We start from the raw sequence: 11,301 nt of genomic DNA, 5'->3' as shown, positions 1-11,301 counted from the left end.
TAATTGGGTGATATTGCAAAATTGATTCACGGGTGAGGATTTTAATTTCAGGAACAATGAATTGTGGTTCCGCAGGTCTTCCACGTGCCATTCTAATCAATTCCAAAGTATTGGGTTGTCCGGAAAGTTCGTGCCGATTTATAGTAGCTTACCTTTCGACTTATTTGCCATGAAACCACCTCAATTCTGGGAAGAGGGTATTTTCAAGTTAAAAGAAAGATGGAGACGCATTGTGCAACACAATCGTTCATATTTGGCTGATTTAAAATGTAATGGCAAGTATTTATTGACCTTTTTATTTCCTTTAAAAATCGGCACGAACTTTCCGGACAACCCAATGAATAATAACCGGTATTTGTGTTGACTTATGCATGTCCCTTTACTAGTTATCTCCCCATTAATCTTTATTTACCTTTTTGATATGACTAAACTGAACAATTACCACACACACATACATACATTACATATAGATAGATAGATAGATAGAGCTAGGGATAGTTATTTTTGATAAAATGTATTCTGTTCCTCCATGATGCAGCGCTGATTAAAACACTCAAGGTGTTTATATATCTGTTTCCAGTCCGTCGTCAAGAGAGGCTACCCAGGATTCTTCTGCTTTCTTTGTGAGGGTAAGAATTATCTTGTCTTTTTCGTACTGAAAGAAAATAAACATACGGAAACAATTAAGTGAGTGACTGTGAAAGAATAAGAATAATGATGTGGAGAGGGGGGGACTGTATGGTTGATTATACTCTTTACTCTCTCTCTCTTTTACTTGTTTCAGTCATTTGACTGTGGCCATACTGGAGCACCGCCTTTAGTCGAGCAAATCGACCCCAGGACTTATTCTTTTGGAAGCCTAGTACTTATTCTATCGGTCTCTTTGCCGAACCGCTATGTTACGGGGACGTAAACACAACAGCATCGGTTGTCAAGCAATGCTAGGGGGACAAACACATAGACACACACATCACATATATATATATATATACATATATACGTCGGGCTTCTTTCAATTTCCGTCAGCCAAATCCACTCACAAGGCTTTGGTCGGCCCGACGCCATAGTAGAAGACACTTGCCCAAGGTGCCACGCAGTGGGACTGAAACCGGAACCATGTGGTTGGCAAGCAAGCTACTTACCACACAGCCACTCCTACGCCTATATTTTATCTTTTACTCATTTCTGTTGTTGGATTGCAGCCATGCCGGGGCACCACCATGAGAAAAAGGGTTAAAGCCTGATACTTATTCTATCAGTCTCTTTTGCCAAACCACTAAGTTACGAGGACATAAACACACATACACCAGTTGTCAGGTGGTGATGGAAGACAAACATAAAGATGCACACACAAATATATACATAAATATATGTACGACAAGCTTCTTTCAGTTTCCATCTATCAAATCCACTTACAAGGCATCAGTTGGCTTGAGGTAATAGTAGACATCTGTGCAAGATGTGACATTGTGGGATGGAACACAGAATCCTGCAGCTGAGAATCAGGCTTCTTACCACACAACCAAGCTTCTGTGTGTGTGAGTATTTATTTATTTCTTATTAGCAATGGAAGCATTATTTGTTCAAAATAGTATATTTTGTATATTTTACTTAGGTGCATATAGTATTGAAAGCCATGAAACTGCAGAATTCATCTTGAGAGAGCTTCTTGAATAGACTAGAGAGCACAGATGTATATCAGTAGCAGAAAAACCTCCAGCAGTGGTGGTGGAATCGCTAACTCAGGATTTCTGGGTCTGTGCACTTCATCAGTAGCTGGTAAATAATAATTGGATAATGATAGACAGGGATATATAGCCAGTGATACAGATTTGATAGATAGTAACAAATAGTCGATTATAAGCAGAAACAGGGAGACAGTGATAATCAGTAATAGATAGACAGTGAGTAATATACAAGTAGACAGTAAGTAATATGCAAGTAGACAGTGAGTAATATGCAAGTAGACAGTGACAGATAGACAAGTGTCAGACAAAAACCAAAACAAATGTCTTGAAATAAAAAGAAGACATAAATATCTCATCAAGATATTTATTTCCTCATCTGAAAAAAGACAACAGAAATTTTATTTAGCTAAAATAAACTGACCTGTTCAGCACAATCGATAATTGCTCCTGGTAACTTTTTAATTTTGAACTGATAATTCACATTTTTCTTTTCTATTATGACGTCCACTTCAAGCCGTCTGATGGATTTAACAGAAATAAAAAAATAAAAAAATATTATTTAGGGATTTTGAACAAATAATCAAAAGACAACAACAACAATGTAATAATTCTTTCTACTATAGGTACAAAGTCTGAAATTTAGGGGTAGGGTCTAGATGAATACATTGAACCAGTATGCAACTGGTACTTATTTCATCGACTCTAAAAGGATGAAAGGCAAAGTCAAACTCAGCAGAATTTGAAAACAGAATGTGAAGACAAGCGAACTGCCACTAAGCATTTTGTCCAGTGCATCAATAATTCTGCCAACTCACCGCCTTTGGATGGATATGGCTGGTTTAAATGCTAAAGGGTTAAGTATAGAATGCAGCTTGGACAACAGAGATAGGATAAAAATAAGAAACAAGAGATTTATGCCTAACAGGAACGAACTGTATGGTTTATGTATCATTAGGTGAAGGTCCTCGACTGGAGCCCAACAGAATGGGTGTCTTTTGTATTTTGTTTTCACTGTGACAGATAGAGGAGTGTAGAGAATGTTGGTACAGTTTGTGTCAGGACAAACCACTAAAAATATTTATTGGCCAGAGGGGCAGGGATATACAGTTGTGATAGCTGTATAGGAATAGCCAACAATAGCCTAAGAAATGAAATGAATGAACTGTTAAGGCAGTTCAATACACAATTAGTAGTTTCTGTTATCCAAATGATTTAACCCTTTAATTATTCAGATCATTCTGTTAAACGTAATGTTTGTTTATTTATATTGTTTTTAATTAATTATGCATTATCTTGTAGTTTAGAGATGTCAATGATATGATTGCTTAGTTTTAGAACGACATTTTAGAGATGAGGTTAGAGGCCAGATCCTTAATATAAAACAGGTTAAATATTTTGGCTGCATGTGGCCAGCTTGAATGCTAAAGGCTAATGTTATTTTTGAGGCCCTGGTCAGCAGTTTAATGATCAAAGGATTCCTAACCTTGACCGTCTCATATTCTTCATAAATAGTGTATCTTAAGATCAGCAGACATGTCCTTCTGTTTTATGATGGTAAGGTGTAATTTGAGGGAGATGTAGCTTCAACAACAACATAAAAGCCAATTTATTGACTCATATGTCATGTAATTATTATTGCTTCACTGCAAGTCAGCTTTGAGAAGATCTATGACCAAAATCATTCAAGCCACATCCATCCCATCAGTTCTTTAAAGAATAGTGTACATTCAACGAGATTATCCAATGTGTCCTTACATTTATTTTTTAACCCTGTCATCTTGTCATGCTGTGTTCCTACGATAGTGGAAATAGCTTAACCCTTTCATTACTCTTTTACTTGTTTCAGTCATTTGACTGCGGCCATGCTGGAACACCGCCTCTAGTCAAGCAAATCGACCCCAGGATTTATTCTATGTAAGCCTAGTACTTATTCTATCGGTCTCTTTTGCTGAACCGCTAAGTTACGGGGACGTAAACACACCACCATCGTTTGTCAAGCGATGTTGGGGGGACAAACAGACACACAAACATACATATATATATATACATATACACGACGGGCTTCTTTCAGTTTCCGTCTACCAAATCCACTCGCAAAGCTTTGGTCGGCCCGAGGCTATAGTAGAAGACACTTGCCCAAAGTGCCATGCAGTGGGACTGAACCCGGAACCATGTGGTTGGTAAGCAAGCTACTTACCACACAGCCACTCCTACGCCTATTACTGTATTTATTTTGAAATGCTTTGTGTTTCTTTCAATTACTTTAAATATAACAAAGAATTTAGTAAAATAATTTAGTTATCACTCAGCTAGTGTTAGGAACATAAATTGTGACTAAGATTTGGTGGAAGATTTTAATTCAAAACTTATGAAAACAAGACATTTGTACTCAGAGCCAGAGCCAGTTTCAGCCAGGCTGGTAATGAAAGGATTAAACATCACCTCTGCTGGATTCCTGCTAAAGCTATTATGAACAGCACACACAGAAAAAGAAGACAACATACTAAAAATAAACAACTGATCAATGTTGCAGTTTTGTAGTCAAATGTGTTTATGAGTCATTGTTAATGATGTCCCCCTTAGCTGTTACTTTTGTCTTTAATAAATAAAAAAATAAACAGATTTTTGTTGCAATGAAACAAGCATGTGATAAACCTAGCACTTATTTTGTAAAAGAGCAAAGACTAGAATCTTTGCAGTTGAGGAAATAATTGACAATATTTATTCTCCAAAGTGTTTACATTTACGCCAGCAATGAGAATAATTTGGACAATCAAACTGGTGAAAGTAGCAATTTGGGTGACAAATATGGTATTTGAGAGATAGGCCTGTTATTGTTGTTCTCCTGAATTTTTTTGTGAATCTGTCAATTAGTTTATCTGCAATTGTTACTACTGTGCTGTATATGTAACTATTTATGTTTTTGCTCAGGAACCTAGAGACATAGGGCTCCATGCCTAAGAGGAATACAACCCTTTGAGGTAAGTTTAACTATTAATGTTAGTAAGTTGTATGACGACAACACAGAGGCTGCCTAATAGTCTTGTAGGTGATCAAATTGTTGTTGATGATGATGATAAATACACATAGACAGAGAGACGTGTTTATACAAACCTTTCTTCAAATTTGACTGAGACTTTTGCATTATGTGGTTTCTGTTTCGTAAACGGCATGAAACTTTTCTTCACATGAAGTCCTGGGATTGACAGGTTCACTCGGACAGTTAACAGATCAATTTCTTCTGTAATAACTGTAAGGAGAGAGAGAGAGATATAAACATGTGGTAAATTGTAGTCATGGCAGATACTGGTGTCATGCAAATGGCACTTGTGCCAGTGGCACATAAAAGCATCCATTACACTCTTGGAGTGGCTGGTGTTAGAAAGGACATCCAGTTGTAGAAACCATGCTAAATCAGACTGGAGTCCTGTGCAACCCTCAGTTTGCCAGCCCTGGTCAAACCATCCAACCCATGCCAGCATGGACAACAGACGTAAAATTTTGATGTAATTAAGGCTTTACACACATGCATGCATAGACATACAGAGACACAGGCGTATACGCACAGTGACATTTGCACATTCAAACTGAACAATGTCTACCAGATTGTAAAAAAATAATTAAAACGTCATTAAAAACTTTGTCCCAATATTTTTTTAAATTAATAATTTAAAATTATTGCATATGGACGAGGACAGCAGTGTAAAGAAGTGCCGATCTCTAACTGTGGAGGGAATCTGCACAAGAGGTAGACCCAGGAAGACATAGGATGAAGGGTGAAACATAATCTTCGAATGTTGGGCCTCACGGAGGCCATGACTAATGACCAAGACCTTTGGCGATATGCCAAGCTTGAGAAGACCCATCAAGCCAAGTGAAATTATATTTGTGGCCAATGCTGGTGTCACATAAATGGCACCAGTGCCAGTGGCATGTAAACAACAGCTGTCGAGCATTGGGTCTCACGGAGGCAATGTGGCTGATGCTTAATGTCACAAAAGTAGCACCAGTGCTGGTGGCACATAAAAAATACCTTTTGAGCATTGGGCCTCACAGAGGCAATGAAATCGTAGTCATGGCAGATACTGGTGTCACGCAGCTGGCACATAAAAGCACTCATTACACTCACGGAGTGGTTGGTGTTAGGGAGGGCATTCAGCTGTAAAAACCATGCCATATCAGCTTGCCAGCCCTGGTCAAACTGTTCGACCCATGCCAGCATGGACAACAAATGTTAAATGTTGATGATGATGATAATGAAACTAATATACAGGGTGTGATTGGTAAATTGTTGTCATTTTATATTTTTAATCTCACCCATGCACATTGTTTGTTTTCGATTTTGTCGACTACACAGTATGGTAGGGTCAGTTGGGCACCATCTATGGGAAAAACAGCACCATGATGCAATTCACTCTGCCAGAAATTTGGAAATGATATGCTCTGCTGCTTGGCATTCATGCTGGAAGCTCCAATACAAACATTTCAGAGTGTTTGGGTGTCAATCTGAGGACAGTGCAGAGGATTTGAAAAGAGTTGGATGAGTCTAATGGTGATTACAAAGGTACAGCAGCCTGGAAAACTCACTCTGCTCATTCTGATAAAAAAAGAACTCCTGAATTTGTTGGTGAGATCCAGGCCATGATTGTCAATCAGATCCATTGCCAGTGTCTGAGTTTCTTATCAAGCAGGTAGTCTGTATGAAGGATTATTTACCTAAATTCAGTGGAATACATCCACTGGTTTTCAAGTCAGTAGCCTGCTGGGTTCGTCCTATTTTTTGGACTGCCATGTTGGCTTGGCGATAACTATTAATATCCAATACCACTGCCGTAGTCTCCTTTAGAGAGACTTAGAAATATTAATATTTCTATTTTTGAAAACCAGTGGATGTATTCCATCGAATTTAGGTAAATAATCCTTTATACAGACGGTCAGTAGCGATGCCTGCTGGGTTCGGCTGCTCTACACTGATAAGGGGCACACAACCTGAAACTAGTCTGTAGATGCCACACCAGCAAGGGGAAGCGGCTGACCTCCCCTGTTTGAAGGTTATAATGGACACAGGTTCGTGTGTCACATAGTTATTTTGATCATTCCAGCGTGTTTCTAAGGCTGTTTTATGCTAGAAATCAAAGTTTCATTAAAAAAATTCCAGTTAATAGAATTATGGGAGGTAATGGGTTAAGCCTGTTTAGTTTCATGTGATTTGACTATGTAGTTTCTGTAATATTTACATCTCAAATTATATCAGATTTTTTGAAACATCCTTTATATATGCTTTAACTGTATTGATATCATTTACCAATTGTTTCTATAATTGTAATATAATATGAACAGCCTGTTTTCTTTAGCTTCAAGTCAGCTCTGATCTAGCAGTTCTATGTTCAAAATTGATCATAGGCTATGACAATCTCCTTTGTTCATATATCTGGAGCAACATTATCCAATGTATCCTTGTATGATTTAAGAGAGATTTAGTTACTAATACAAGCAAATCAAATTATACAGATAGGCTTTCTTTTTGACTTATTGCTGAGATGGTGTACTTAAACATTTCCTCATTGACTCAACCACACAAGAAGCAATGCATACATGGAGTAATGTAGCAGATAAGGCTTTTATAGATTAAACAACAGTACTAGAATTAACAGAAGACTTTAGGTGACAATCAATTATATGGACAGAGGTTAAATGAAAAGCTATAAAAACCAGCTCCGAGAGAAAGAGAGAGTATGCAAATTAAAATCAGGGTGTGGTACTGATAGATAAATGAAATATTTGAAACAGGTACAATAGTCAAGTATATGAAAGAATAAATAATTGTGGAGGGGGAAAGGGTAGCAGCTCAGTGACAATGACAAGTATGGAGGCGTCTTGTGGTGTAATTATTAACATAGTTAGCTGCAATGCAATAAATATGAGGTTTAAATCCCGCCAGATAAAACGTTCTTGACTACAAGCCAACAATGGAGCCTCTACTTTGGCACTCAACATATTACAAATTTCCACTAAATCCCATGGTGATTTGAGAGATGTGTGTCGCTGTCCTAATCTTCATGATTACCACTATCATTTAATGTCTGTTTTTTACACTGGTATGGGTTGGACGTTTTGACAGGATCCAACAAACTGAATGACAGTGTCTACCTTGAGTGTTTGACTACTTTGGCATGCTTCCTACAGCTGCATGCCATTTCTAAACCGAACCACTTTACAGAGCTTCCACTATTTGGTTTTAGTCAATTCTTTTTCTTCTTCATACTGGGTGCTTTTCTTTTTTAATGAGACAGGTGTTTGTGAAGTGACCAAGTAACTCACAAGACAAAGAAAAAAACTCCTTCAACCAAGTAGAGTTCTAGTAGAAAGAAAGGTGGCTTTATGCTAGTTGTTGAAAGGCTAAAGAATTTTAGAGTGACAAGCACAGGTGTCTTGCTGTAAAGAAGATACATGGTTACCCTACATTATACAAAGGTTGGTGGGATTATCAGAAGGAAGAGGAATCTGGGTATCAGAAACACTGAAATTTGGTAAAACTTTCCAGTCACCATTCAAATTATAATAGCTTCCTACATACACTGAAACCATATCAATTTTCAAACCTACTCAGGCTTATGTACAGTACAGTCACACATTTAAACTATGTCAAATTCCTCGAGACACATTGAAGTTATGTCAACTTCCCATACATAGGCACAGGCGTGGCTGTGTGGTAAAAAGCTTGCTTCTCAACCACATGGTACTGGGTTCAGTCCCACAGCATAGCACCTTGGGTAAGTGGCCTGTACTAAAGCCTTGAGCTGACTAAAGCCTTGCGAGTGAATTTGTTAGGAAACTCAAGGAAGCCTGTCGTATATATGTCTGAGTATGTGTCTTTGTGTCTGTGTTTTTACCCCCACCACTGCTTGACAACCAGTGTTGGTGTGATTACATCTTCCCATAACTTAGTGGTTCGGCAAAAGATACCAACTGAATAAGTACCAGGCTTTAAAAAAAGGACTGGTGTCGATTCATTCTGCTAATAGATTTCTTCAAGGCGGTGCCCCAGCATGGCCGCAGTCTAATGACTGAAAGAAGTAAAAGACACCGAAGACAAGTCCTCAAACTCACACAAGAGTGCCTCTACCACCACGACCACCACCACAGGGTTTGTTTCCTCATAACTTTCAGAAAGATGGATACATATTTTTTTTTTTTTTTGTGAAATTTTCTACAAATACCATTCAGATGATGTAGGCTCCGAGTATGATGGAATTAGATATGAAAAGAATTTGGAGAGGGAAGTTTCGGATAATTAACAGGAGTCGACTTTCTTATAACTTACGGAAAAATAACTTTCAGGTGGTGTATATAACGACTGTATCAGTGTTTAATGTAAAAAAAAAAAAGGGGTAAAGAAATCGGTAGACGCGCACACGTATATATTGACACAGATCTCATAAATCTACAAAATAAAACAACTTCCAGAACACAGTCCCGCCATATCAAGTTGGTTACCTACACAAGACAAGTTTGTTGTTGTTTACCAAATTCACCGATCACGGAGCAGAACACCAACGATCTACCTGTGAATTTATTTTAGCTTGTTTTCATTTAACAGGGATTTGATTTAACAAAAGAGATTCGACATCTCTTTCTAGTTAGATGAACTAATTTACGTAATGGAATCCCCACTCGTTAAAGATTGTCAAGTTCTAAAAAAAAAAAAAAAAAAGGGCGTAGGCGAGCAATTAGCTTAAAGTGTGCAATGCATTGAGCGGTAAGTGAAAAAGAGGAAATGGTTTGAAAGAAAAACATGAACATCAACGATGAAAACGTAAGTGTGATTATATATGGTAAATGCCTTAAGGAACATGAATGAATCGAAAATAAAATGTTGTGATACCCGATTCCGGTTCTTTTACCTCCATGGTGCTATTCGACATTTGTAGGGGAGATAACTTATGATATCATATACCAATTGATATTCATTACACTGTATCACTATTCATCCTTTATTTAGATAGCAAATGCATTAATCACGCACGCACGCAAGCACACACACACACACACACACACACAAACTTCTTTTGCAATAATTCATTGTAAGTCGCATGTCTATCATTTTGGGAGATGTTTATTGTAAGTAGGCGTGGCTGTGTGGTAAGAAATTTCCTTCTAGCCACACGATTCCGTGTTCAGTCCCACTGAGTGGCACCTGCTGTTAAATAAATCGGGAAATCAGCAAATAGATCATTGGTATAGGGAGCTGGATTAAGATCTGTTCCATCTCATGCACAGATTTTTTTAATTCATTCGGATACTGGTAGAATGTGTCACGTAGAACAGGGTTTACTCTTAACGTTTTTGACAAAAATTTTGTATTTGAGTAATTTTAACCAATCAATGAAGTGTGTTCAGCTGAAGAAAATTAATGTTGCTGTTTGCGAGCAACAACTTCCGGGTCCATTGACAAAACGATGAATCTTGGACGACAGAAAAATTTAAACTGAAAATCTCCCATAACAAAACCTTTCTTTAATAACCAGAGATGTTTTTATAGCAACATATATGAGAATGTGTTCATCTATCTATCTATCTCATCATCATCATCATCATCGTTTAACGTCCACTTTCCATGCTGGCATGGGTTGCACGGTTTGACTGAGGAGTGGTGAGCCGGAGGCTTCACCAGGCTCAATTTGATCTGGCAAAGTTTCTACAGCTGGATGCGCTTCCTAACGCCAACCACTCTGAGTGTGTAGTGGGTGCTTTTACACGCCACTGGCACGAGGGCCAGTGAGGCAGTTCTGGTAACGACCACACTCAAAAGGTATTTTTACGTGCTACCTGCACGGGAGTCAGTCCAGCAGCACTGGCAATGACCACGCTTGAATGTTGTTTTTTCATGTGCCACCAGCATATGTGCCGGTAAGGCCATGCTGGCAACGATCGCACTCAAATGGTGCTTTTCACCGGCACAGGAGCCAATCCCTGGCCCTGGCAATGATCACACTCGGATGTGCTTTTAACGTTCCACTGGTACGAGTGCCAATCAGGCAGTACTGTCATCAGCCACGTCAGCGATTTTAATCTATATATATATATATATATATATATATATATACTCACACACACACACACACACACATTAATGATAGGCAAAAGTTACAGAGTAACAGTGGTCAAATTCGTGTTTGATGAGTGCCACACACACAAAACTCTCAGCTTTTGACTTACTCTCTAACTTCTGCCAATGATATATATACATATATATATGTGTAAAAAAAATCTCATTATACAATCAAACCAATGAAAGAGCTTCTTCCTGGTCGCTCGACACACTAAAAATAGCAGCCAAAGTATCCCCCTATCTAAATGACACACCCATTGTATGTATGGTGACTTTTTAGAGAACTCTCACACAAATGTACGCTGTACAGTCTTGTTCGACTGTGTTTGAACATTCTCCAACACACAAAATGCCTTTTCTCTTCCAGTGAATGCCATTTCTATACTTGAAAATATAAACATATCAAACATTAAACAAAATTTTGACATGCTTCTACACATGTTGTTAACATTTGAAGTCATTTGAACAAGAACTGGCAAAGTTATTAGATTCTGAAATGAT

The 11,301-nt window shown here is 38.1% G+C and overlaps 2 protein-coding genes across 2 annotated transcripts in view; one reads left to right on the top strand and one right to left on the bottom strand.

The window, feature by feature from the left end:
- Positions 1-6: 6 nt before the first annotated feature.
- On the bottom strand, positions 7-9,714 carry LOC106881860 (uncharacterized). The gene is made up of 4 exons (XM_014932378.2): positions 9,574-9,714; positions 4,803-4,938; positions 2,110-2,206; positions 7-655 (listed from the first exon to the last, which is right to left on the bottom strand). The coding sequence occupies exons 1-4, from the start codon at positions 9,611-9,613 to the stop codon at positions 563-565; spliced, it is 366 nt and encodes a 121-aa protein (XP_014787864.1). The 5' UTR covers positions 9,614-9,714; the 3' UTR covers positions 7-562.
- LOC106883156 (uncharacterized) overlaps positions 4,620-11,301 on the top strand; it is a 35,863-nt gene continuing 29,181 nt past the window's right edge. The window contains exon 1 of the mRNA XM_052976679.1: positions 4,620-4,669. The gene's annotated coding sequence lies outside the window, so the exon portion shown is untranslated. The remainder of the gene's footprint in view (positions 4,670-11,301) is intronic.

The sequence above is a fragment of the Octopus bimaculoides genome, chromosome 25 (assembly GCF_001194135.2).
Source record: "Octopus bimaculoides isolate UCB-OBI-ISO-001 chromosome 25, ASM119413v2, whole genome shotgun sequence".
Lineage (NCBI taxonomy): Eukaryota > Metazoa > Mollusca > Cephalopoda > Octopoda > Octopodidae > Octopus > Octopus bimaculoides.
The sequence above is the reverse complement of the archived record's forward strand: the minus strand, read 5'-3'. Positions and strand labels throughout refer to the sequence as shown.